Genomic DNA, 26,143 nt, shown 5'->3' on the forward strand with positions numbered 1-26,143 from the left:
CTATTTATGAGTCATATTTTTGCAGTTTGATATTAAATATTTTAATGCCAATTTTGTGGCAAACTGGAAACGCGTGCATGACTTCGAGGAAATTTTAATTTCCAATTAAATCATAATACTTTCTGATAATTCTCAACCCAAAAAATAAAGCAGATGGTTTTAACCTTTAAAAAATAAACAGGCTTTGAAGAGTTGTATATATGTTTACCTTCAATAATTGATTATACGATCGCAAAAATTTTGTTACCAGTTTTCCTTGTTGCCATAAAAGACATAATGCTGATGCCTAATCTCGCACGTCTCATTCATTTTCAGACGTAAGGAAAGATGTGGAGGAAACGAGTTCGAACAGGTCGCCTCCGCAAATCAGCCCATCAAAAATAGTCGCTCCTAGCGTGCCCACGAACCCACGCAGCAATGCCACAGTCACTGCCACCAATACAGGGTCAAGCATCACGTCTATATCTTTGAGTTACGAGAGTCAGCCCAAGATTTTGTCGTTGATCAACTCGAACAAAAAGAGCAGTGAACAGACAAAGATAGTGGCGCCGATTCCAGTCAAGAGCACCAGACCGATCAAGTACCCAGCAGTGGCGTCGGAGAGCAACAAATTCGAGCCGAAACCCGCTTGTCCGCGCCTGGAGAAAAGCTCGGCCTTACAGGCCAGCACCAAGTTCTCGTCCTTGGCCAAAAAGGAGGGCTCTCCGGTGCGTCTGGGCGACATCATGACCGGCACCACCAGCAGGTCTTTGTCTCCGAGCAAAAGCAAGCCCTCCGCTCGCATCGCCTCGCCGGCCGGGGGCAAGAAGAAATTCTACTTTGGGGCCGAAGTGCTGGAAGTGGAGCCTCGTCCTGCGGACGACCGGCGGAGGCTGTATGACACGGACGACGAGTCATCGGCGGATACGGGCAGAAAGAGAGAGCCCAGTCCTGCCAAGGGCACCAGAGCGAGGAGCGCGTCCAGGGACCGATCCAGCACGTCGGCCTTGATCGAGGAGCTGACACGGGCGGCAGACGAGATCCTGCAGGCTGTGAACGGATATGATGACTCTGGCCTTCTGTCCAGTGAGGACGAATCACCGCGACCCGTGACCCTGCTGCCGGCACTAAAGGAGGGCGAGGTGAACAACGAGAAAAGCACTAAAGCCATTTCTGTCGTGAATAAGACCACCACGTGCAGCAGGTAAGATTTCAACTAGCTGATCTAAATATTTCAAAACTTTAAAATTTGATCTAAAATCAGGGGAAAGTCGGCTAGATTATATATTTAAAAACTCGGGAGTGAATTTCTTGAGCAGCCAGAATTTTTATTTTTGCTATCAAAATTTAAGTATTTTCTCCTCCGTTATACTTTTGATCTCTCCTATCCTTATCTTAATTTTCATTTGATTTTTTTTTAATTCTAATTATTTTCTTGGGTTTTTTCCATCTCTTGAGAAAAGAGATCAGCCCGTTGGCTCAATTGAGCATTTCTGGCTGCCCATGCAATGTCAGAAATGGCAAAAGGGGTGAATAATTTATGGACTCGTCGCAATGCACAAATATCTCAACAGGTCGGGAGGCGCACCGGCGCCAACTCGCCACTAGCTGGTTTTCGCACCATTCCAGCAGCTTTTAGGACAATTGTCTGGCGTTTTAATCAAAGACCTTGGTGCAGGGAGGCGAAAAGATGGCCACATTGGGCCTAAGCTCCTCTGCAGCCAATCGGGCCCATGCTATCCGCTCGGCGGTGTTATTGGGACCCGGTGAGCACATAGCCCACGGGATGTGCTGAGCAGAGGTTCAAAAAATTTTGATTTTTGGAAAACAACGGCATTTATTTGCCTCCATATAAACTAGTACTAATCGAGTTTCAATTATTTTTAGGCTGAGAAAAGCGAATGTTGGTCGCACATCTTCCAATTCTTCCGTCGAAAGTACAACCCACGATTCAAACTCCACTCCGCGTTCCATCCGAATGAGAAAAACTGCAGTTAACGGCACCTCCAGGACTGCGAAAACTAGTGAGACGAGCACCCCCACTTCACGCAGGCAGAGGATGCCAAGAAAGAGATCAGATTCAGTTAATTCAAAGAGCGATCAAGAAGAAGCTGAGAAATCCAAGGATAGGTAGAGATTAAATAGAATTGTTTAAAATCGTTGTGATTAATTTTTTAAAAAATAAAATAGGCTTCGGATTAGCAAAACTCGAAGATCGACGACCACGACAACAGCGACAGACACGACAAAAATTTCTAAATCAAGCAATGACGATAAAGCCAAGTCCGCCGACTTGAACAAGGTTCGTGCGCCTGTCGAGCGAATCATTCCACCTGCTAATAGAAAGAACGCTGCCAAGAGCAAGAAAGACGACATTTTTCACAGCAATCGTGTCATTAACAGTAATAAAATATTAGCGAGAAAACAAGTACAAATTAATAAAACATATTTGCACAGGCGCGACTGCAGAGAGGCGATTGCAACTACTGGAAAATAGTTGCTCTGGCAGTGGTCTGAGGTCTGAATCAAGTCCTGGCATGAAAAGGCGAGTAAAATTGCCACATCTAAAATCCCCGAATTTAAATTTTAAAATTCATTAACAAATTTTGAAGAACCAGAAACACAGAAAAAAGTAAATATTATTTCAATGTGAGATTTTAATTCCAGGTACCAGCATCGCACTGTGCGCAATGCTCCATTAAAAGTGTCCGCTAAGTGACTAAATCGTCTGTTGCTGCTGCAAGTCATGTCCAACCTGTGCCTGCTGAGCACTTCCCTGGTTGTATGACTCATTCAACTTTCTGCTGTGCAATCCATATTTCAAACTAATTAACCATTTTAACTTTTGTAGATCCAGTGCGTCCCCCAATAGTTATTTTTAATTTCAACTTTTCCCAGATTCATAACATTTTACAGAAACTTTGTACATCTGCTAAGTCTTTTTTTACACACACACACACACAAACCCAAGTAAATCAAGTGCTGTTAGACTAATTATATGAGAGAATCGATTGATGAGAAAATTGTCGTTCCTTTGCTGTGAAATTCGTTGTTATGGAAATTATAAAAACAGGGTTAATTATTGTTAGTTATAACAGCATAAATTTATAATTAAATATATGTAATATTTAATGGAATTGGTTTAACAGTTTTGCCATGTCTTGATTGTAACAACATCAGTGCATAACAGTTTTCCTACCTTTAAATTGAAAAAGATTTCTATTTAATACTTTATTGAGTCAATAAAAAAATGATGTCAAGAGATAAAACTTATTATGCTGTATTATTTTTTGGTGGAACCTTTCAATGACTAATTATGTTGTGCTATTTAATTTGCAAAAAATTGTTCGGTTCAACTTGCAATATTTAAAACGGGGCGTAGTGAATTCAGTACAAAAGCCAGAGCATTGTTGCTGCGGATTGCCGGGCACGAGATGCGCTCCAGCGCGCATGTGGTGGGCCAAGCCGGAAAATTCGCCAACCCAGTCGGCGGGTACATGCATATCGATCTATTGTTTTACGCACACGCGTTGCCGATTTTGCGAGGACCAAGGCCGAGTGACCTCCTGGCAACGCCTGCCATCCCGTCCTCGATGGGAACACCAAGGTGAACGCAGAAACTCTTTTGTCCCTTCTTTTGTGCGTATTTTCGGCAACCTCTCCTCTCGCACGCGCCACTCCCCACCGCGTCTCGCCTATCTGCTGAGCTGCCACCCCGATCGATTCCGCCCCCAGACTGAAACACCACCCCCGGCCACCCACACTCCCAAGGCTAATTACAAGGCATGCTTATTGTCTAAGCAAATCTAACGCATTTTTCGTACTATTCCGAAATTTCCAGTCGAATTTTGGGAGAATCTGGGAATAGTCAGTCGCGTTTGCATCGCCGCGAACGACAATAGGGGGTCCTTGTCCTAGTCCTTGCGTGAGAGCGCGCTACGAGCAACCTCCTACGCGGCGCTGCAACCCGCACCCGAAGCTATTGGCTGCAGCCTAACCAGCAGTTCGGCTCGATCGACAGTTCGCCTCCCCCAAACCTCCAATGATTAGAAATCGAACATCGAATCTATCAGCTTTCTGCCGCTTTGGGACACCTGCTACTAGTACCCTCTCGTCATCATATATTTGTATCCCTCGCACCTGGCCGGTTCGCGACCAGAATCAAACCTGCCGAACAGGAGGGCACTGGGAGAACGCTCGGCTGATCGGGATGCGCGCGCCTCAAACGATTTTCCATCGTTTTCCCGCAGTTTCCAATAGGTGTGTGCCACACTGACTGTCTCAAGCTGCGCCCGCACATTGCTGCAACGCGCAAATGCAGCTTGTCCACCAAAATTTGCAACAAAGTGGAGAAAAATGAAAGAAAATGAAATTAAAAATATTGGCTATTAATAGATACTTTTAGCGTAAGGCCCATTATATATTGAACCGTCGAGGAACCTGGTGCTAACTTCAATCTTACAATATTTCCTCTTCTATAATATGTAGAAGCTTTCCCGCATATGATCATTAAATTCGCTTTGTTATTGTTTAAAATGATTTAAATTTTGGAAAGTGAAATACTTTCAACCAGATATAAAACACACATGCCCACAAGATCAAATGAAAAAGTACCTCATAAATTTACCGATCATTGCAGCAGATTCAGATGGTACCGTATAACAGGAATATTGTTTACTTATTTTCAATTGCTTTCACTTTATTCAGTATTTTTTCATATTTATTTTATCCTTAAAATTGGAGCTTTGTAATTTCTTGTAAGATAATGCTCTCATAGCGATCTCATTTGTTAACAAAGCAAGCTGAAAATATTTCCTAGAAGAATAAGAATTTTTTAACTCCAAATTTTGACGTCATTGAGCGGATAAAAAGTAAAATATCGGTTTTTGCAATAGCATGTTTAAATGATTTATTGTACTCCTTAAAAAATATCTTCTATGTATCGACCTTAACCGTTATTATGATTGATAGTACACTATAGTACAAGTTCCATTTGGAAGGACAAATGAACAGTTCATCAATATTTGTAATACTTTGCCTTGCATATTGAAATTCTGAAAATATAAATAAAAATTTCATATCTGGTCACGTGCACAACATTGTCGGAATTTCATGACATCATTTATAAGCAAACTTATAAGTATTGGTGTCCATCATTTGTGTTGCAACTTCTGGCAGGAATTAACACAGCATTGCGCACAGCAATACTACAAGTATGTCCAAAAAAGTTATACAAAATCAGGCACTTTGATGTGTTTCCCTCTTGGTGATTATTTTGCTGAGGTGCTACGCAGCCAGCAGTTCTCTGCAATTCATATTTATTTTTTCATTAGGCTGGTTAATGCCAGCAGCAGGGCTCAGTAAATTAATGACTAGAAGAGAAATTTGTCCAACTTAACTAAAAACATGCAGTCAAAAAATTCATCAACACTCACCCTAATTCTCGTCCTGTAAGTGCGTTTGTGGCCAGACCAGTTCTCGACCTGCTACGACTCAACTGTGCCCTTCGTTCAGCTGCAATAATATTTGTAATTTAGATACAATTGTTAGTTGAATTTAACACCGATTTGACATAGAAAAAAATTATTCGCACCTCCGGCTGCCCTTGGGGCTCTTTTCCGTCGCTGCTTATATGCAGAGCCATCATGCAGTGCCTCCAGCAGAGAGTCCATAACACCTAATTCAGTGCCATCCATGTCCACAAGCGCCTGCTTGTGGGCCATCCGCTCTGCCCTTTCCCTATCCTGCTTGTCTCTGGCTTCCCTGGCTCTTTCCGCCTTCTCTTCCATCTCCCTAATTTTGACATTCTCTTTGTGTGCGGCCTGATGGTAACGATATATGTGATTAAGGAAAGATATTATTTTCAAATCAAGTGTTAATTACCACAAAAGTGTCCTTGAAGGTTTTTATATCAGTGAAAAACTCTTCAAATGTGTACTTGGTCATGTCAAACGCATAAAATTCAGACAGATCTTTGTAAAGGCTTGTCATTTTTTTGAACATGTTTTGTAGAAGATCACACTGCTGTCTCGCCTCCTTCGCAAATTCCTATTAAAAATTTGGAATTGTTTAACACAGGTATTGAGATATAGTGCAGTCTTACGCTCATGACTTCATAGAATTTGTCATCCGCATTCTGTGGCACTTTCGAGTTAGATAAGTCAGTCTCCAAATTTCTGATGGACATGTCCATGTTTCGCAAAGTTTTGCCAATCATGTCGACAGACACCCTGGCAGCTCTGTCAATGTGAACTAACTCGTCGGAAAAGGTCAAAAGGTGTTCAAACTTCTTTTCTACTGTTTCAGCTAGATAGTGCATTAGGGTGCTCTTGTTTTCAATATCCTTCGTACTTGAGAGCTGGAACAACAATGCAATCATTAGAAACTAAAAATTACTCAGATTTTAAGCATAAACAACATCAAATAATGAAATGTGACCAGCTATCGGATAAAATTAATTTAGTTGACTCAATTAAGTTTGCCATCAATATTGTTATAGCATGTTCACGTTAATACTTATTTTACTTGATACAAATCATTTGTGTGAAACAGATAACAGAAATTATTATTGCTTTTAAAATAAATCTTTTTACAGATTTCTAGATTTCCAATACTTAAATTTGAAACATACGAAGGAAAAGGTGGGAAAGTGACTTAAAAAAATCAAATGCTAGAAACGAAAAAATCAGGATTCCCAAGCCCTGCCTCAATAGTTTAAGTGTCAAACGTACTTTGGGAAGAAAACTGATTTCAAAGCCAAAAGCAGCTTCGTTTCTGGATCCACTGTTCATGTAGTTTCCCATGAGAAGGATGAGCTCTAGGATTTTGGCGAATTTCAAACTGGTTTTCATTTCTTCACAAGCAGCAGTTCCAGCGACAATATCCTGCGATTGTAAAATAGGTAAGAATGGGAATAATCATTATTATACAAATCACAATTCAACTTACAGGTTTGACGTCTTGAACCATCTCACCGTGGTGCAGTCTGAAACTCATGGATTTCAGCCTAGGAAGAAGCCTCTTGATTTCTGATATCTATTAACTTGGATTTAGAAACACAACATAGAATAGTGGGCTATTTCTTACAGTAACTGCAAACTGCTCAGCCTCTGTGAGTTCATTGTACTGTGACTTGAAATCTTGCAGCTTTTTCAGCTGGTCTGGCGGTGGCAGGTACGAAATGAGTTGCTGGAGGACAGAGTCAGGCATGGAGTCGATGTCGCAACGCAAAATGCAGCGCTTCACGTCCTCATATGACAAGTGCTTCAGGGAGCCTCCAAGCAGAATCGATAAGTTTTGGGCAGCTTTGCCATCCAGCACCTAATTTGAATGGAATTTGAACAGTCGTTAATTCAAAGCAGTGCTCGAAAAAGTATGCAGATGTAATAGCGAGTGGATGTCAGAAAGAGAAAAGCTTTGAAATATTTTTTGTGGTCAGACCAAGATAATGCCTTGTTGGTCTGGGCTCTTAGGACAGTGCAGAAAAGAATAATATCAATAAATCATGGCGGATTAAAAATATTATGGGGAATTTTAAAGAGCAAAAAAGTATGAAGCATGAAGAAAGGGACATCGCTACACAAAGAGACATGTTGTTGATTCAACACACATACTTTTAGGTCTTTGATTTTTTTGTTGGACTGCTTCACAACACTGTCATCACTCTTTTTTGAAGTTGGTTTTGTAGAAAATTTCATTGCCAGTCCTTCCAGAATATCAGGCGAAGCCAGTTGCTCTTCACGTACTTGAATCCAGAAAGAATTTTCTGACATTTTTTGCGGTACAATCTAAACAAAAGAGAGAGTTTAATTATTTGCTGTTCAATTCAACTGTCATCCTCACAGCTTTCCAGTTGGCTCTCTTCAATGGTCCACCAACGTTCCATTTACGCTTTGGTTTCAACCCATATGGCAAAACGTCAGGTGCTTTTGGTAGTCCCAACATGCCAGGAGGAGGTGGTGGACCCATACCTGAAATTAGGTTGACATCAAATTAAGAATTTCTTCAGTTTTAATTGAAGCTGAAGTTAATTAACATAAAAGTTTTTATAATACAAATGGTTAGAATTTTTGGTTACCTGGTGGTGGGGGTGGCATTGGGGGACCTCCCATTCCAGGCATAGGAGGAGGTCTAGGGCCCATGCCAGGCATTGGAGGTGGAGGAGGTCCCATTGCACCAGGTGGTGGCGGCGGAGGGGGCGCTCCAGGCATCGGAGGAGGTGGAGGGCCGCCAGGATTGGCGATCATGCCAGGCATAGGGGGTGGATTAGGTCCTAACAGTTTTCCTACCCCAGAACTAGGAATCGCAACTCCAGTGCTGGCAATTTCCCGCAACTTCTGCTCTGCTGCCTGAAGACGTGCCTCTGCCTCCTGTTTCAGAGCCAGAGCTTCCTCCAACTTGGCATTCAGAGCCTCTTTCGTTCTCTCTTCGTCCGCTTTGGATTTTTCTACAGACAGATAGATTCAATGATACGTTCTAAGGTTTTGGCGGATTTTTGCTAACCTACTAATCCTTCAATAAGTGGCTCAACATCAATTTGAAAACGTTTGGTGGCCGAAAAATCAGGGTCACAACCACTTTTGTGAAGAACAATTTGAGTGACACACTCTTCTATTAACTTGAAATAAGCTGGCCTAATGACTGGGTCGTCCCTGATAAAAAGGAGGTGCTGTAGGATTGACAAGAAGTACGGCTCTGCAGCAGTGTCTGACGTGAGGTTCTTCAGGACTTCATAGCATTCACTTGCATCTTCCATTTCAAACCTGAGGTGGTCAAACCTTTGCAGCAGTTCATCTGAATCTTCTTCCTACAGAATATTTGTAGTTATAATATCCACAATGATAGAAATATTAAATTATAAAAAAATAAATTTAATTTTAGAGTAAACTTTTTCTAATTTTTGACACGCTAGTTAAAATTTAATACTCTCATTTTTAAAACACATTAGAAAATATTTCTCAAAATGGTTTTTGCAAATAAATTTATTAAATATTATCTATTATGTATTTGTGATTTCCTTAAATAAATATAATAGCTTACCCTATGGTCCATGAATATCTTAAGTTGCAAATTTAACTCATCTCCAGCATCTTGCTGCAGAGGAGAAAGAAGTTCTCCGAGACCAGCTCTCATCACTTCATTGCGCAAATGCACTCGAAAGTCTAAATCCACAGGCGACGTAATCAAGGCGTTTATGAGGGTCAAGCAGCCCACCTGTAATTTATCATGTCTCAATTTTGCTCTAAATTTGGCACTAAATGTTACCCTCAGAGGTTCATTATTTTTCATGATGAGTCCTCGAACAATGGGCATGAACCTATCCTTGTCCTCTCCTTCGACGGCGGTCGTGATGGCTTCCAGAACCTTTTCGTGGCCCTCCGTCAGCAAGCAGACGGCTGTTAAATAAAAACATCAATTTTGGTCTCAGAATGGACAAGTTTTCACACAAACCAGCCATTATTTTGCACGCCTCAAGCATTGCGGTTTGACGCAGAGGATTTAGGGCATTTGCAACTTGCTTGAGAGCCTCTCTGTTGCCGAGAATTTCTTTCAGGCCGTAGGTGTTGTTCATGATAGCCTTCAGACAGCGAAGACATTCATATTGTACCCTCTCCAGTTTTCCTTCCCTGAAAATATATTTATTTTTAAGTATCTATTCATTAATAATTCTATCTCTTTGTACCTAGTATTGCACATTTTTAGTTGGTTAAGGAGCGGTTTCAGCCCATTGGTGCAGAAATCTTGAACGAAATTCAAAGTCTTGTTGGTGAGTGCGATTCTCAAACTCTGCACGCAGCTGTGTAGTTTGGACACACTCAGATCATTTTGCTGCAGGTACTCAATGTAGTCGTGGGCTGTGTGGAATTTTTCGTCGTTCTAAAAATGAATGTTTCACATTAGCTAAAAAAAGAGCCAATTTAAGAGCAGGCAAACTCACTTTTGAAGTGGTGCCTTTGTATTGCATTTTCAGCATCTGGCGCTTGTTCATCATGGGCTGGTTGCGCAGCGGCTGCTTTTTCTCCTCGGTGAGATTGAGGTTATCCTAAAATAATTTATATATATTAAAAATACATTCAATAAATTATTTGAATCTGAAAGTAAGGAAATTGCGGCTAAAAATCAAAATGATGAATTCTTTGAGAGTTAGTATTCATTTTATTGAAGTAAATCAACATAATTGTTGAATACTACGAAAAACAAAATAGTGGATTAAGCAGTGAAAGCTACAAGACAATCGGAAAAACAAAAAATAATGTGCTATTGCCAGTGCCACGCACCAGTAAAAATCTTTGCAATTTTTAATAGTATAACAAACGCTTGAAAAGCGAAAGGTAATCAGTTTAAAATATGCCCTATAAAAAGATAATTTGCTAAAAGTATTTTTGCCCGCTCTATTTGTCAATATCTCTTTTAAATTCAATAACAAGCTATAATGGAATAATTATTAGTCCTATCTTATTGAAGACTTAACTTTGAGATTAAACTTTGGAAATAAATAATGGCCTAATAACCTAGATGTTGATATTTTAAATTTTTATGTGTTAAAAAAGAAGAGAAATTAATACCAGCATCTTTTCAAAGTGTTCGTTGATACCGTTGTCATCCAAATGCTCAAACATGAACTCAGGCTCATCAACCTCGGCAAAGTCCGATTCAGATTGTGGCCTCGGGAGGCCAGTATGGTGGCCCTGGCTGGCTCCATATTGGTTGCCCCTGACGGTGCCCTTTTTAGAACCTTTGAACAGGGTGTCCAGCTGCAACAAAACACATAAACGCTCATAAAAGCAATGAAGGGTGGATGCCTGGACGGTGAAACAAACCATTGTCAAAATAATAAAACAGGAGAAAAAGGAGGGAATTGCGGGAGACAAATAAACATCTGAAATCACTTAGAACGCACACGATTCCGTAGGTCACCAGCTCTTTTTTTAGCCTCGATGACGTCATCTTCCATCTCCACACGTGTTAATTGTGACGGTGATGTAATCTGCTCGTTGGTGCGCGAGAATCTCTATGAAAATGAGCAAGCAGCGGCAACTAGATTACCAATTAATTTCATTGTATTAATTTTTCTCTGCCACGAGCGCGACCAACTAGAGCAGCAATAAAAATAGACGTTGTGTTCTCATTGTCGAGGGAATGACAGCGCCGCGAGTTTCTTATCGGTATTTAATCCTGTGGCGCAGGCAAACTTTATTTTTCTGACATCACGATTAATTTCGAAGTCGCAAAGAAGGAAATTGGGTGCTAAAGGAGTGTCAATATGTCAGATGGTTGGCTAATAATGACCCTTGAGACGACTGCTAAAGACGGCGTGACTCATTTGAAGAGGAAGCACAATACATTCGCCGTGGCCGACTGCGTGCGAAGTGAAATGCAAATTAATAAAAAATAAAATAATACCTTCTGTTACTAACCATAGCCCAAACAATAAGCACGCACTAAATTGAACCACCGTCTCAGCCTAATTATTAGGTGAAATTCAACAAATGAAAATTTCAGTTGGAATTTCGAGTGAAATGCGAGGCAAAACACTTTCTTTTTCTTCTGCGGAGTGTTTTTAAAACCTCAGACTCGTGTTAGCAAAATTTGTTCCTCAGGTGGAACGAAAGAAATCTTGATATCAAAAGTGGCACTGCGCCCGTATCGCACATAAGAGAAAAACATGTGTAATGTAGTGATATAAACAAATATAATTATTCTTCCCATTCAAATAATAAAAGAATATTTAAATAGCATAAAAAATAATATAACATAAAAAATACTTTGAATTAACCCCACTTAGGTTAATACAAGATCTATTATTATTATTATCATCATCATATTTCTTTCTTTTGTAAGGAAAATCATCGTACATTTTTGTTAAGAGTAAATTTTATTGCTGAAGTTTAATTTCTAGCTGAGCCAGTTTTATTTAAAGATCTCCCCTATTAAGAAATCCACTTGCGAGTGGAAATTTATGCAGCGTTCGTTTCCCACCTTGAGGGTCACAACTGGTCTTCCAGTTCCTTTCTTAAGCGTGTATCACTACGGAAATACTCCTATTGAATATTAATTCGAACGAAAATTCTCATTAGGAAATGTTATGCGTTGCCTTCCGTTAATATTTCATGCCCGATGACAAATTATCTCATTATGCTTACGGTTGGTTCGAAAATGTTTAATTATTATCCCTCAAATATTGACTTTTAGGGATATACTTTACAGCTCTTTTACATATTTGAGCAAATAAATTCAAACGAAGGTGTGCAAAAATAGATATTTTAAGTATGTATGTTAACTTACGAATCCAGACTTGGTCTTATCGGCTCTTGACATGATTCTCTCCTAATGTCGTCGTCTTTGGTTCAGCTTCATCACAATTTCGAGTCTTTTCTTAATGAATTGCACGTAATCGACAATAGGCGAAGGCTCGATTTGTGTTCAATTCATCGAGTGTGTAGCGGCAGTGACGATTTGATGAAACAGGTGGTTTCTCGTTTTGGACGCGAAGCTTTCAGTACATACTCAGACGACGCTTCTTCCAATTCTTGCACCCTCCGAGTTCCTCGACTTTTCACACGCACGTTGAAAACACCTCGATCTCCAAACAAATAAAACCAAACGAAAAATAAGACAAAATTCAGCTTGTATTTACGTTTGGTTAACACCCATTCTTGCTATTAGTGATAATATTAACTGACGGCCTGAAGGGAGAGTCTTGGCAGTTGCAAGGAGGTTCCGATGGATGGGCTTCTCCAGCAGTTCCTAGAATGACTACATGAGGGCACTGGCGCTATAAAATAAGCACGTTTTTCCATCTTCCATGAGCTTTCCCCAAACCTAATGCATTTCGCACACCACTGCTCTGAACCACATTGACTTAATCTCTAGCAGAGAAAATCGAAATGAAACTAGAGTTAGTTCGTGAAAAATATTATTTATTTCCCTAACACAATTTTGTAACTGTCCAAAGAACTTTAAAATCTTCAAGCGTGGGACAACGAATATTAGGAAAATAAATATCAAGCAACCGTTGAATTTTCAGTTACACTGGATAAATAAAACCTGGGAACTGCTGAATCCATTTACACTTTCATAGACTTGGATATTTTTTTTCATTGCAATGACGAAATTCGCGTCAATTCACATGCAATCAGCTTAGTTTTTTTGCCATATATCAAAAAAATCCGTGCAGCTGTAAAACTTCTACAAGTCTTCGTCATCCTCAGGCAGAGCAGTTTCCTGAGCTTCTTTGAGATCCTTTTCGATTTGCTGTTGCCATGTGGGGTCCATGACCACCTCAGGAGGCAGCAGTGCGGGCATGGCCACAAACTCAAGGTTGGGATCACCAATCAGCTTGCGGGCCAACCACAGGAAAGGCTTCTCGAAGTTGTAGTTACTCTTGGCGCTGATGTCATAGTACTGCAATGAAAAGATTGGGCTTTAAAACTATTCAATCGGTGTGAAAGTTTAGAAATGTAAATTTCATATCAGATTAGAGGGACAGTTTTTAGCATCAATTAATTCAGTGTGGGTAAACTGGTTTTTCATCATGCTCACACAAGGGGAAGTTTCGAATCAAACATAAGAATTTACCTGCAGGTTCTTCTTTCTGTGGAAGACGATGCTCTTGGCCTTGACTTTTCTGTCCTTGATGTCTACCTTGTTGCCGCAGAGCACAATGGGAATGTTTTCGCACACCCTGACCAAATCTCTGTGCCAGTTGGGGACATTTTTGTATGTAACACGAGATGTGACATCGAACATAATTATAGCACATTGCCCCTAAAAATTTAATATAAGTTATGTTATATATTTATTTCGAACCATGAAAGAGTTGAAAACATACCTGAATATAGTATCCATCTCGCAACCCTCCAAACTTCTCCTGGCCAGCAGTGTCCCAAACGTTGAATCGAATAGGACCACGGTTGGTGTGGAAAACCAGTGGGTGCACCTCAACGCCCAGGGTGGCGACGTACTTCTTTTCAAATTCGCCGGTCAAGTGGCGCTTGACGAAGGTGGTCTTGCCAGTGCCGCCGTCGCCGACAAGCACGCACTTGAAGGTTGGCATTTCTGCTTCGGTACTCATCTTTGGTTACTGCAATTGATAGAAAAAGAATTAGATTTCAAGGCCGGTTAGGGCATGAGACGTAAGCATGCATGAGTCATATTGGCGGCAAAATGCTTTTCAATGATAACGGAGTAGGAGGAACTGATGTTGAAAAAATTTCCTAATTTCATCACAAACAACGAGTCCACCAGTGATTTTGAATATGAAACGCGAGAATAGACACTGTTCAACTAATTTACGACCAATTACAAAAATAGCTGTGGCTGAAAAACAAGCCAGCGACCGAAGACGTTGAATAATATGGCGCGATTTAACGTCGAGGGCCTGTGTCACGGTTCGAAATACTTGTGGAACCACGAAATATCAACCATGAGGTCTGAAAAATATGCAATACTTGCTAAAATTGGAGAGAGTAGCACGGAAAGCAAGCTTACATGCTTTGCAGCGAGCAAACGTGCGGCAGAAACTCGTTGACTTAGCTTTGAACGAAAGAACAGGCGCTTGTAACAGCGTCTCATAGGAAACTCGAAGCTCCGAGCCGGTGCAGAGCCTCAAAATCGCAATAAAGTACGATTCGATCGCGGATTTACAACGATATTACAAAACTAAGTACCCTTAAAAAGCAATTCACAAAAGTAAAAGCCAAAGCAGGCAGCGATGACCTTAAATATGAGAGATTTTACTCACTTCGAAATTTCCTCGTTACGGTCTACAATGGCGTTCAGTAGAGCATGGGCGGGGCCTTCGAAGCTAATCGGCTGCTAAACGAACGGTATCAAGAAAAACCGAACTGAAAAACCAAAGTCTTGGTAAATTAGTTAAACATTTTAATTTTAAAAATTATTTGGGTATTTTAAATAAGATTTAAATTACTTTTTAAAAAATAATACCAATTTCAGCTTCACTTTTACGGCAGCAGGCGCGTGACGTCACAGTCTGAGTGCAGAGACCGAGCAGCGCCACTGCAGAACAGCGAGTCGTGGGGATATCGATTTTTAGGATTGTGGTGTCTTCTTTCCCTAGTTTTAGTGAATTTTGATGGTTAATTTTGTGAATGAAATTCTTATGTAACTCAAGACGATAAGGAAGCATCTATCTAAAACGGCCAAAAGATGACGAAGGATAGGTTAGCAGCGTTGAAAGCGGTAAGTGACAATTACATGTTGCAGGGGGGCGGATAATTTAGTGGTGGTGCCCTTTTTAGCCCTGTTTTATTTGACATTACGCGCTCTCGAGCCCCACCCGAAGTGTGGTAGCAGCTGACTGCCGCGGTCCCGGTCGGACCGGGTACGTTTCAACCGCTAATTCGGCCCCGACCGGCAAATTTGCCGTTTTTGGAAAAGTGGGCGGAACGCGGAACTGGGTCCAGGCACCGTACATTACTCTTTACGTGCACCGCCGACAAGGAAGGAAAATCAATTACGCCAGACTGCTGCTTCTCTTGCATTTTATTTAAAGTGCACTTTTTGTGAATTAATTAAATTTGAAAGTTTCTGTCATGTATTTCCTTGGCGGGTGAGAGTGCTTGCTGGAGAATGAGATTCCCACTTAAAAACCCCTTTCGTTCGCGAAATTTATGCAACCCTTGGGCATGTCTGGCCCCATGATAATAAGCTGACCAAGTGGGCACACGCGTCAAATCTCAAATTCACGCACACTTGGAAGCGTTGAATGTCTACTACGCTTCCAAGCGAAATCATACTTGGAAATTAGACTCATTGATCGAAGTCAAACGTGCTGAGCACCATGCAATGAGCAGTCCAATAAAAGTGGACTCTATCCTTTCAACAATATTCGTAAATAAAAAAATTGAATTTTTTAATTGGACGCAAACGAACCTATTACTCAACGAAGGATTCAATTATTAATTTAACAACTTAATCTTTCTGCCTTTAGTGGATAGTAAATAAATAATTTTAGCATTTCATAATGTTATTCTACATGTAATTTCCATGACATTTTTTATGACAACCAGGAAATACTAGTGACAAGGAAAGTTTGAGTATAAAGCATAATCTAAAACTATAATATTGATTTTGCATGCCGTAATCAAAAGTTGAAGTTCGTTTGTGTAAAAAAATGTTTTTTAATCTTATTAAAAAAAACTTGGTTGTCTACAGAACGTTTCATTGACACTTAATAAGGTCGTTTCTGTGATGGTCTATATTTTCAGGGTTAATAAAACATGTATCTAAAACTGTTCTTTAAGGCCACGCCTTTCTTCTGAAAATAAAAGTTTAGCCAGTAATATTTTCAGCAAGATTATAGAGATGAAAACTGCCATAATATGATATAAATTTTCTCGCGACTGTTGAAGAGCCCAGTAAGATACTCTCGTCCTTGGGTTTCGTGGCCGGAATAATTGATTCGATCAACTCGTCTGGCCATGAATCTTTTCTAAACTGATTACTCCAATTCTCAAGAGGCAGAACGTGATTTGAACGTGTTGCTTATTCAGTCAAATAGAATGCATGCCACTCCTGACTAACAATGAGCTTGCGTTAAAAATTTGTCCTAAACTTTATTTTCTGCTCAAACTCTTTCTCAAGATGTGAAAATGTGATTGCAGGCTCAAAGCGATGACGATGACGTCGGGCCTGACGATGTTGCAGTCAACGTCGATGGCTTTATGGATGAATTTTTTGCCGAGGTAAGACAATTCTTGAGTGTGCACACACCACTCCCCAGCCCCGTCAGCTGCGAGTCATTTGCCTCGTGCTGCGCGACACCCCATTATTGCAAAAAGTTATTGCTGATAAAAGCGATCTACTGATCTCAAGCAGCTCAAGTAGATTTACATTTTGCATTTTTTCCTGCTGAAGACTCCAAAATGAATCAAATATTGAAGAGCTGCTCTGTAGACATTAAAAGACTAATAATTTTTGTATCCATCACCAGGTTGAAGACATACGAGAAATGATAGACCGGATTGAGGCGAATGTCGAGGAGATAAAAAAGAAACACAGTGCGATCCTTTCAGCGCCTCAAACTGATGAAAGTAAGAGCTGGCCAGTGGATTTCCATTACTATTAACAAATTTAATACTGAAATTTTTCAGAGGTGAAGCAAGAACTGGATGATCTGATGGCCGATATAAAGAAATCAGCGAATAAAGTTCGCGCCAAATTGAAGGGTAAGTTTCGCTGAACTTGCGTGTCAGTTTTGTATGATGAAAACCAATCGAATTTGCAGTGATAGAAAACAACATTGAGCAGGAGGAGCATGTCAACAAGTCTTCAGCTGACCTTCGGATACGCAAAACCCAGCAAGCCACACTTTCCAGAAAATTCATTGAAGTCATGACTGAGTACAACCGAACTCAAACTGACTACAATCAGAAACTCAAAGACAGATTACAACGACAGCTAGAAATCAGTAAGGTCAATATCCTCTTACCAATAGTATTATTAAATTTTCTCTCTATTGTCAGCTGGCAAAAAGACAACTAATGAAGAGCTTGAGGAAATGTTGGAGTCTGGGAACTCTGCAGTATTTACTGAAGGGGTAAATTTAATTAATAGTTATGTACATTTTCAAATTTAAACCATGGAACTTGTTTTTCAGATCATAATGGAAACTCAGCAAGCCAAACAGACTCTGGCAGATATTCAGGCTCGACACGCTGATATTATCAAGCTGGAAAACTCCATCAGGGAGTTGCATGACATGTTCATGGACATGGCGATGTTGGTTGAAAGTCAGGTATGAGATCCATTTTAATAGTTCCATCTGTCTGGCGAAATCTTTAAAGAGCTCAAGAAGATATATTACCCAAATTCATGGTACTCAAACGTCAATTAGTTTGCATTTATTTAACTGCCCATTTGGTGTTGGTTGCATTGGTTTTGGGTGACTAAATAATTATTTCCATTCTATCAACGAGGTCAAAAGACAAGACAACATTTTTTTGTAATCAATTATCAAATCCGCATGATGTTCACAATACTAAACAGCAACAATTAGCATAAATATTCCATTTTCATTGACAATTTAGAATAAGTTTTGTATTACTAAATTCTCACTAAGTAAGGAGACAAATGTCTCCAAAAACAGAGAAAATGAGTGGTTAGAGCTAAAATAATCTGTATAATAATGTTTTATTAAAATTCATGCGCTTTTGGGTTTACTGAATTATTTCTATTCACCAGCATGAAAAATAAATTGGCATTACATAGAGGGTTCAGGGTCATGGATAAATTCACCATAGGGCGCCTTGTGAAAATCCCTCTGCCTTCATGCCTTAATTCACTTCTTGTTGTCAATCCCCAGGCTTATTTGCATGAGATTCCAGCATGATATCTTGATTTTGGTTTGCGCGGTAGCACTAACAGTCGGTGGTTGCCTTTCTGTCCTCTTAACAGGGTGAGATGATTGATCGCATTGAGTACCATGTTGAACATGCTGTTGACTATGTTCAAACTGCCACGCAAGACACCAAGAAAGCTCTAAAATACCAAAGTAAAGCCAGACGGGTAAGTTGGCCGCAGCAATTTTTACTCATGTACCTCGTCTTTCTGTTCCTCCCCCACCTGACTTATTTGACTTTACTTTCACCCAATTGGACCTTAATTTACTACGAAAAAATTTAACACTTGTTGTTGGTTATTGTGGTGGCACGTTGTGTCATCTAACTCATTGATGGCTGGTGCGCGTGGATGTGGGTGTGTGTTGTTTTTACATTTTTTATTTTCAATTTTGCTCTTTCTCTATATCTGGTGTTCTTTACGGACAAAACTATTCCTATGAAAAAAAAACAACTGTTACATTTTATGGATCTGTGGTTAATCTTTAACGGCGCTCTGGTGGTGTTACTATACTTCTTGCCTGCTTTGTACTACTTCCATCACTGTGTATTATTACTACTACTACTACTACTACTACTGCTGTGTTGCTGTAATGGCTTGCTTCCTAACCTGGTCCAATTGAAACGAAACAAAATCCACCCTTTGAATCCTCCCCGCGACCACCCGGACGAGCCTGCGAATCTAGGGCGGACTCATTGATAGTATCGAGCACCACGTTGATGAGGCCAGAGAGTACGTTGAAAAAGGCAAAGTGCAAGTGAAAGAAGCCGAAACATTGCAGACCTCGTCGAGAAAGGTAATCCAATAGCTCAAGCTAACACTCGCGTCCGCCGCTGAACAAAACTCCTCATTGAAATATAACACCATCTAAATTTGCGAGCGCGCCCTCTCTTCTTTTTCGCTCAAAATTCCACACATAATGCATTGAAAATTATTAATAGCTGCTGACGGCAGAGAAAAAGTGGCAAGCCATTCTCAGGATGTATTGATTGCGTGATTATAATCTCTGTATCTGAATGGATTGCATGAATACCAAAGCGCCGATATTGACGTTTCATTACTTTCGATACATATATATAAACATACATATATATGTTCATGTTTATTCTCACTCTTCAAGATACTGCTGTTTCTAAATTCAGACTCCTTAACTGTACATAAGTCCAACCTTTAGTGTTTTACACGCCTGTCCTTTTTATCGGCTCAATCTGCAAACTGCAGACGTAATTTCATGATCTCACGAAAAATATAAAAGGCTTCCTTGTTTCTGGCAAGTAATGTTTTACGCCAGAACCAAGCAGCACAAATTGGAATTAAACTCTGAACAAATATATTTCTCTCTCTGCATGGACGATGTACGGCAAACTTGCTCAATTTTCCCCTTAACCGAACACAACTCTTTCTCAACTCTTTTGTGTTCGTTTTTGATTGTTTACTATTAGAATATCATTTTGTTTTTCAGAAAAAGATACTCATCATAATCTGCCTAGTGGTACTGCTCATCATTTTGATTGTCTGGTTGAGTGCGTGAGTGCATTGAATTTCATTAGGGCAAATAACACGCACTCTGCACCCGAGCGATTCCTCATGGCAATGTTATTTAGTGCTGTGGAGAAAGAACTCTCTCACTCGGTACATCATTATGTTATCAAAGATTCTTGTAATTAACCGACAGTGCTGAGGCCCAGACTGCTTCCTTGTTTGCCAACGTACCGATTGACGTGTTAGTCACCTCCTGATCGTTTATTTCAGTGGCACAGTGCTTTAAATCAATGCGTTTTAAGAGCCAACAGAGCGGGAATGGACGTGTAATGGGTTTATGAGTAGCAATAACACATTCACATACACACTAAGGTTGAGGTTGCGCAATAGATTGTGTTTTCCAGATTGTGCTCTGTGAAAAGTGGGAGAGATTCGTTCTTATCTAGTCTAGCAAACAGAATCTCTTGAGATATTGTTGATTTTCCCTTACAGGTATGGTTGCCAAGTTGTTCCCCTTTTGTAATCAGTATTGAGTGCAGAGCAGGGAACTAGCGGCAAAAATGTAAATCTCCAATTTAAGTTTGATTGAGTTTATGTTAGAACTGGCAACCTTTAAAATTAGACGTCCTGAACAGTTCCACTAAGTTGTAAGCTAACCAAAGCATTTCGAGCTGAGGCTCAAAATATGTTGTGCGCTGGCCTCTATTAAAAATATGTGAAATACGCTGAAAATATTCCGCTGCCAAATGATCCATAAAGGTAACGCAACTGTGTATCTCGTATATTAAGAAACGGTTATTACTAACTAACTGTTTGTCTGTGTACCGTGAAAATTCAAATCTTGGTCTTCGATACAAATCCCTTGAGCTTAATCATTTATGATTTGCTTTTATATATTTATTTGGTCATTATTAAAAAGAATCGTTCACTTTTCTAAACATTTTATTTGGCATTTTATTCTTGAGTTGGCCTCTACTCGTTGCGTTTTTACGTGATGTCTTACGTTCATCGTATCATTTCGGAATGAGTGGATATGCACAAGTACATTCGGCCCCGCGTGAGTCGTATACCTCTCTATCTCTTGTAGAATAGCATTTTCCACGGAAGTTTACTTCTCTGACTTACTACTTGTAACCATTTCATGCGCATCTGTAGAAGAAAATTATGATTCTCATCTGCTTGACCGTCTTGGGTCTCGTACTTGCATCAACTGTTGCCAGCTACTTTGGTTTCTGAAGAGAAACTTCGTAAGTGTCAATCTAACTTAATCTGTAATACCATAGAAATGCCAATATATAACTGCTGAACGGACAGGATGTACAACTCTCTTAAAACGTATTGGGAAAGGGGTGCATGAACTCTTTAATTTAGCTGACTAACGACATCTGAAGTAGTATTTGCTAGTCACTTAATGATTGTCTAACTGTTCTTTCTCTTTCTGTTTTCAGTGTTGCTCGTGAATACTTCTTACCCGTGTTCTTAAATTTGTGGTTCACTTTTACCAAATATTCCTGTGCGTTGATTTACCTGTGGGTCAGAATTCTCGTGAGCGAAACATTTCTTTCCGATTCGGCCTGCACCAAGTTGTTTAGATCTGTCGCCATCGTGCCGACGAGTCTCGCGTAATCTGACTCTCTAAGTTTGACACAGACACACACACATACACACTGATCAAAGAATTCTCTCTTGAAAACAACACCACGTGCATTAAATTCGAATTACTCCGTTTGATCGTTCCCCTAGGCGAAGGGAAGCTGATCCGAATAAGAATATAGGCCCGCGTTTCCAGCAGCAGCATATCAAGAGAATAATTTCTAAAAAATTAGCCGCATGATTTGAAGAGACTTTACCGTAGTCGATCATATACACTGCATTCCGTGCTCCAAAGCAGGATATAAAGCGAAACTTGAGCGTCGTCAAGCGCGCGACGCGGCAACTACAAATAAAATGAATGAAAACTCATGTTACTATAGAAAACACAAACACTCTTTCACACTATTACGATCCGCGCGAGTTGACGCTAAATATCTCTAGTTATCAAGTAGAGTCGGGGAATAAAGAACCAAAAGTCGCTCCTTTATTCTCTCCTGACGATGAAAGCCCACACCTATAGATTGCTTCAATATGAGAATGTCAATTTTATGCTTTTGAAAAATGATCAAAAGAATTTAAGGAGACGGTACGGTCCTTTGTAAAGTATAAACACTAGTAATAAACAGATAAGTAACGCGCGCGACATTGTAATGAGAAAATGCTTGCGAAGTTGTTGACGATTATTAATTATATTTTGTTGGAAGTCAAGCGACGGATAGAGCAATGGATTATTACGTATGATAAATGCCAGTTGTTCCGGTATCGGGGAAGCTGCAGCGAGGAGGTCGAAATAATCGAAACGGTATAGCATAAAAGTTTGCCGATTGGAAATGAGACGAAATACAATATAATTATACAACAGATGCGAACAACAAGATTCAAACTATAGGGGACTCGAAAATGAAAATTTGCAGTAGCAATAACTATAGCGTTAAAATACATTACAAAACTACATGATTAAACATAATAATGCATAACGATTACAAATGGTATTGTATTCATACGAAGAGCGCGTTTGTTTATTATTCTTGTGATATAGATGTAGTGTCATTGTTTTTATGTCTCCTAAAATTAACGAAAACAGTAATGTGTATGTCTATATAATAAATGTGCAATTCAACACACAATAATGTTATATCATACATAAAAATTGCAAAGCTTCTCGGGATGAGCTGACGTGCGAAAATTTCATTGGCGATTCGGTTGTGTCCAGTAGAACGAATATATACTCATTTTTTGCATCAAAAAGCAGTTATTTCGCTGATTTGTGTGTGGCTAATATCTGCATAAGGTGTATGAAGTTTTCGAAAATAGCTCAAGCACTCTTGTAACATAATTATCGTGTCCGCGTAGAGGAGAAGTTACGACGAGAATAATTAAAAGAAAAGCAGTCCCCTTCGTACACCCCGTGAAAGTTTGAGTGTCCACAAGTCATTTTGAGAGCAAAGCTTTTCCAGCATCGTTCCGCGGTTGATAAGGAAATTTGGAAAGTCAGCAGCAATATTTGTACCCTATATTTAACGGTGAAAAATGGATTAAATAATTATATATTACAGTAAAAAAAAATATTAAAGATGATACAAGAAGAGGAAGAGTTAAAATTGAAATTATATTTTCAGTACCTTTTTGTAAACGGTGTTCTTTATTTAGATAAGGAGTTCTAGTCGGTTGCTAACACAAATATCGAGTGAAGATCGCGTGTGTAAAAAGAACTTAGCGGATCCACTTTTCTATGTGCAATTGAATGCAACTAAAAATAAGCCTAAGAAGCACGCGACGCGCTACGAAGACGACAGCCTCGCGACACGTGCGTCCCGTAGGCCTAAACTCTCTCACACACATACACACACACACACACGAAACAAATGAAATAATTAATTCATTAACCAGTTGCTTGATTAAATTCTAGCTAGCGCCGACTTCCGGTAAAGTGTGTCAAAGGAATGAGATTGGTGTAGGAAATTGACGGCGGAAATGCCCACTCTTTGTTTGCAAAACGCGTGCGCGCATTAGTTGATGTTGTCCTCTCTCGATATATCTCTCTCATTCACCCCGCTGCCCAAGACAGAGCGTTATTTTTGTATTGAGGCCGACACACTCACACACACACACACACTCACACAATATTCGCTCATTGTTAGCAGACGAAACTACAAAGGCACCCTAGCTCTCAATTTCATTTCCATTGTCAACACTTTTCCTTGCGAAAGGCCGCGTTTAACCTTAAAGCGAAAATAGCCCAGTATAGCAGAGAACCCGCGAATTAAACACTGAGTTGGTCATGTAGAAATTTAATATTTTCCTAAGCGTCAAAAACGAAAAGTGACACGTCAAATTAGTGTATCACGCAAAAGTGAGACAAAATGAGAGGAAACGGTAAATTGTTGTGTGTACTATATTAAAACATTTGAAGAAAACGGCGGATTCCACGCGCGTAGTCAAAATCTAAATCGGTTAATCGCATGTACATACAAGTGCTGAAGAAAATGTAGCAGGTATTTTAAATATAATTATATTATACGATTTAAATAGTATGAAGCTCTGTACATTTTACAAAGCGTTATGTTGTTGTTGCGCATATAGATTAAAACAAAACAAATAAGAAATGAAGAGAAATGGCAATATTCAAACGAGAGGAAATTTATAAAATTTAAATCAATTGATTGCTGAACGGAATTTTCCGGAAACCCATTATCCTTGGACGATATAAAGAAAAGAAGATATTGAAAGAAAAATGTATTATGTGCCTGTTCAAGAAGATACGAGAAATTAAAAGTACTGTCTAATTTCCTACTTCGCGAATCGATCACCCGACACACCCAGTGTTTGTGTTGCGTCTTATGGTTTAGCGCGTAGTCGATCTGTGTTTGTATTCTCGTCTGTCTCACCCCCCCATCGCAGAGCATTGGACAATTAGTTTTAGCGCGAGATGCTGTTTCAACCAGAAAATGACACTTGCCATTTTACTGCGTATATACACCAATTAATTAGGATTACGAGGTGCTAACTTCACATTTTGACGCGAGAACTAAATGAAATTGAAATGAATCACACGAGTAGCCACAACAATGGCCCAGTTCAAAAAACCCAGAACGGTCTTCAAGACTGTGGAAAAGACCTGCTTTTATTTATTTGTTCCACGGAATTAAAATGTCGAACCCGAAGGAGGCTAGATTGAAAATGAAATGCATTCACCCCCACCCCATTGATTGACTTCACCGCACGCATTCGATCAGATTTCTCTATGATTTCCCTGCGTGTTTTTTGAGCGGCCAGTATTTCTGACGACGAGCGAGTGATTATAGGAGAAAATGCGTTCCGTACGAGACATACATTGATTGTGATACTCTGTCTTTAGTTGATCGACCCACCCACACTTACACAAAGTTCACGTTTATGTGTCACTCTCAGCTGCACAAATGCGATCACGCGCCACGGTTTGTTAGTTGCGTCTGTAGTTCGCGTATGGCGAGAACAAACGCGCGGAAGAGGTAAATGGTGAATATGGGCCTGTTTGTTAAAATCTAGACTTATTATAATTATTGCTTTTCTCGATTTTTGCTGGCAAACTTCTATTTAAAGCGCGGAGAGTCAAATTCCGGATCAATTCTGCCTTGTCGGAGGAGTTAATGGGCGGCCCGATTGCCCGATTGTGGAAATTGCTTCAACGTTTTAACTCGACTATTCTCTGATTGGATGCGAATCCTTACAAGTGGATGCTCAAAACATTCCCGGCTTGAATGATTTTTCCAGTCGGCAGTCGGTCCGAACAAAAATGTCCGCCATTAGGCACCAGTTCAATGCAATTATAATACTATAGCGAGTCAAAAAGCGGCACTAAAAACGCGAAAAATCATGTAATGCTTTCGAATCACAAACGTCTGCTGCTCTTGAGAATCTTGAATAATAATTAAGCACACACACACACAAAGCTGCTTCGTCGTCGTGCGCGAATGCTTACTGAAACATTTTGTGGATACCGTTTTTGGAAGTGCGCGAGCGGAGTAAATAAGCATGAAACACACATTTTACATTTTCACCCCGCAGAAAAGTAATTCTCTCAGTCAGTAAAAAAGCGCGTTGTAAAAGAGATTCAAAAGAGCTGATCATGCCAAAATGTATCGTAGATTCGCCATTAGAGGATGTCGGAGCGTTTGACGGTGTTTGAGGCCCAGAGAGTCTCTCTTATACACTATAATTAACATAGTCGATTATGGATTGCGAATAGGACGCTGCTAATCACACACACTCACACACACACACCCTCTGTACTCTGTAATCTCGAATGTCCTCTCCGCCTTGTTGATGAAATCCTCGTCGTTGAGTTTTGCGTTTTGCATAACACACGCAATTCGTTCGCGCTCCTGCTCTATTAACAAGATATATTATATTTAAACTTGTTGAAAAATGTATTTTCTTGGTTCCTTTTCATATATATAATATAATTTATACTGTTGACTTGTTGTTCATTCTCACCGACTTCTCATCTGTGTACGCAATCTCCCCCCAGAATGCCAAGCAGCATTTAATGAATCATAAGGAAGCCTCACTCGTGTGTTGTGATCTCTCTTTAACCTCTGTGTGTCTCATTAAAATTACATTCGAAAATTATATATAGCATAGTTATATTTGATTAATAATAATATTAAAATAAAGTGGATTCATCTCTGTTAATAAATAATTAAACAATAAATTCATTCTGATAATAGTGATCTCTCGGTCTTTTTAT

General features: G+C 39.8%; 4 protein-coding genes across 10 annotated transcripts in view; 2 read left to right on the forward strand and 2 right to left on the reverse strand.

Annotated features, from left to right (window-relative positions):
• Positions 1–5,802, forward strand: part of LOC135944268 (proteoglycan 4) — a 25,535-nt gene extending 19,733 nt beyond the window's left edge. For both annotated transcript variants that reach the window (XM_065491097.1, XM_065491098.1), the window contains 5 exons: positions 316–1,183; positions 1,867–2,109; positions 2,170–2,381; positions 2,437–2,524; positions 2,647–5,802. In XM_065491097.1, coding sequence (XP_065347169.1) covers positions 316–1,183; positions 1,867–2,109; positions 2,170–2,381; positions 2,437–2,524; positions 2,647–2,698 — 1,463 coding nt within the window. In that variant the 3' untranslated portion in view covers positions 2,699–5,802. The remainder of the gene's footprint in view (positions 1–315; positions 1,184–1,866; positions 2,110–2,169; positions 2,382–2,436; positions 2,525–2,646) is intronic.
• Positions 4,863–12,673, reverse strand: dia (diaphanous related formin 1). Of its 2 annotated transcripts, none has more exons than XM_065491101.1 (19): positions 12,265–12,673; positions 10,545–10,733; positions 9,917–10,021; positions 9,662–9,855; positions 9,430–9,605; positions 9,244–9,374; positions 9,019–9,192; positions 8,482–8,785; positions 8,057–8,425; positions 7,822–7,949; positions 7,593–7,766; positions 7,066–7,299; positions 6,928–7,014; positions 6,711–6,863; positions 6,083–6,337; positions 5,863–6,027; positions 5,573–5,801; positions 5,415–5,493; positions 4,863–5,284 (listed from the first exon to the last, which is right to left on the reverse strand). In XM_065491101.1, exons 1-19 carry the CDS (start codon positions 12,295–12,297, stop codon positions 5,266–5,268), a joined length of 3,198 nt encoding a protein of 1,065 aa, XP_065347173.1. In that variant the 5' UTR covers positions 12,298–12,673; the 3' UTR covers positions 4,863–5,265. The 2 variants fall into 2 exon arrangements, with proteins under 2 accessions (XP_065347173.1, XP_065347174.1); XM_065491102.1 differs by lacking the exon at positions 12,265–12,673 and adding an exon at positions 10,800–10,897.
• A 209-nt stretch (positions 12,674–12,882) lies between these two features.
• On the reverse strand, positions 12,883–14,842 carry Ran (RAN, member RAS oncogene family). 2 transcript variants are annotated; one of them, XM_065491137.1, is made up of 4 exons: positions 14,723–14,842; positions 13,811–14,062; positions 13,558–13,746; positions 12,883–13,383 (listed from the first exon to the last, which is right to left on the reverse strand). In XM_065491137.1, exons 2-4 carry the CDS (start codon positions 14,051–14,053, stop codon positions 13,168–13,170), a joined length of 648 nt encoding a protein of 215 aa, XP_065347209.1. In that variant the 5' UTR covers positions 14,054–14,062; positions 14,723–14,842; the 3' UTR covers positions 12,883–13,167. The 2 variants fall into 2 exon arrangements, with proteins under 2 accessions (XP_065347209.1, XP_065347210.1); XM_065491138.1 differs by lacking the exon at positions 14,723–14,842 and adding an exon at positions 14,470–14,632.
• Positions 14,843–14,962: 120 nt separating this feature from the next.
• Syx1A (Syntaxin 1A) lies at positions 14,963–26,126 on the forward strand. 4 transcript variants are annotated; one of them, XM_065491130.1, is made up of 10 exons: positions 14,964–15,180; positions 16,605–16,685; positions 16,934–17,033; positions 17,094–17,168; positions 17,228–17,410; positions 17,466–17,539; positions 17,600–17,737; positions 18,397–18,507; positions 20,977–21,068; positions 21,270–26,126. In XM_065491130.1, exons 1-9 carry the CDS (start codon positions 15,148–15,150, stop codon positions 21,055–21,057), a joined length of 876 nt encoding a protein of 291 aa, XP_065347202.1. In that variant the 5' UTR covers positions 14,964–15,147; the 3' UTR covers positions 21,058–21,068; positions 21,270–26,126. The 4 variants fall into 4 exon arrangements, with proteins under 4 accessions (XP_065347201.1, XP_065347202.1, XP_065347204.1 ...); XM_065491132.1 differs by lacking the exons at positions 20,977–21,068; positions 21,270–26,126 and adding an exon at positions 19,802–20,764; XM_065491131.1 differs by lacking the exons at positions 18,397–18,507; positions 20,977–21,068; positions 21,270–26,126 and adding exons at positions 19,025–19,135; positions 19,802–20,764.
• The last annotated feature ends 17 nt before the right edge of the window (positions 26,127–26,143 follow it).

This window comes from Cloeon dipterum, chromosome 4, assembly GCF_949628265.1.
Source record: "Cloeon dipterum chromosome 4, ieCloDipt1.1, whole genome shotgun sequence".
Taxonomy (NCBI): domain Eukaryota; kingdom Metazoa; phylum Arthropoda; class Insecta; order Ephemeroptera; family Baetidae; genus Cloeon; species Cloeon dipterum.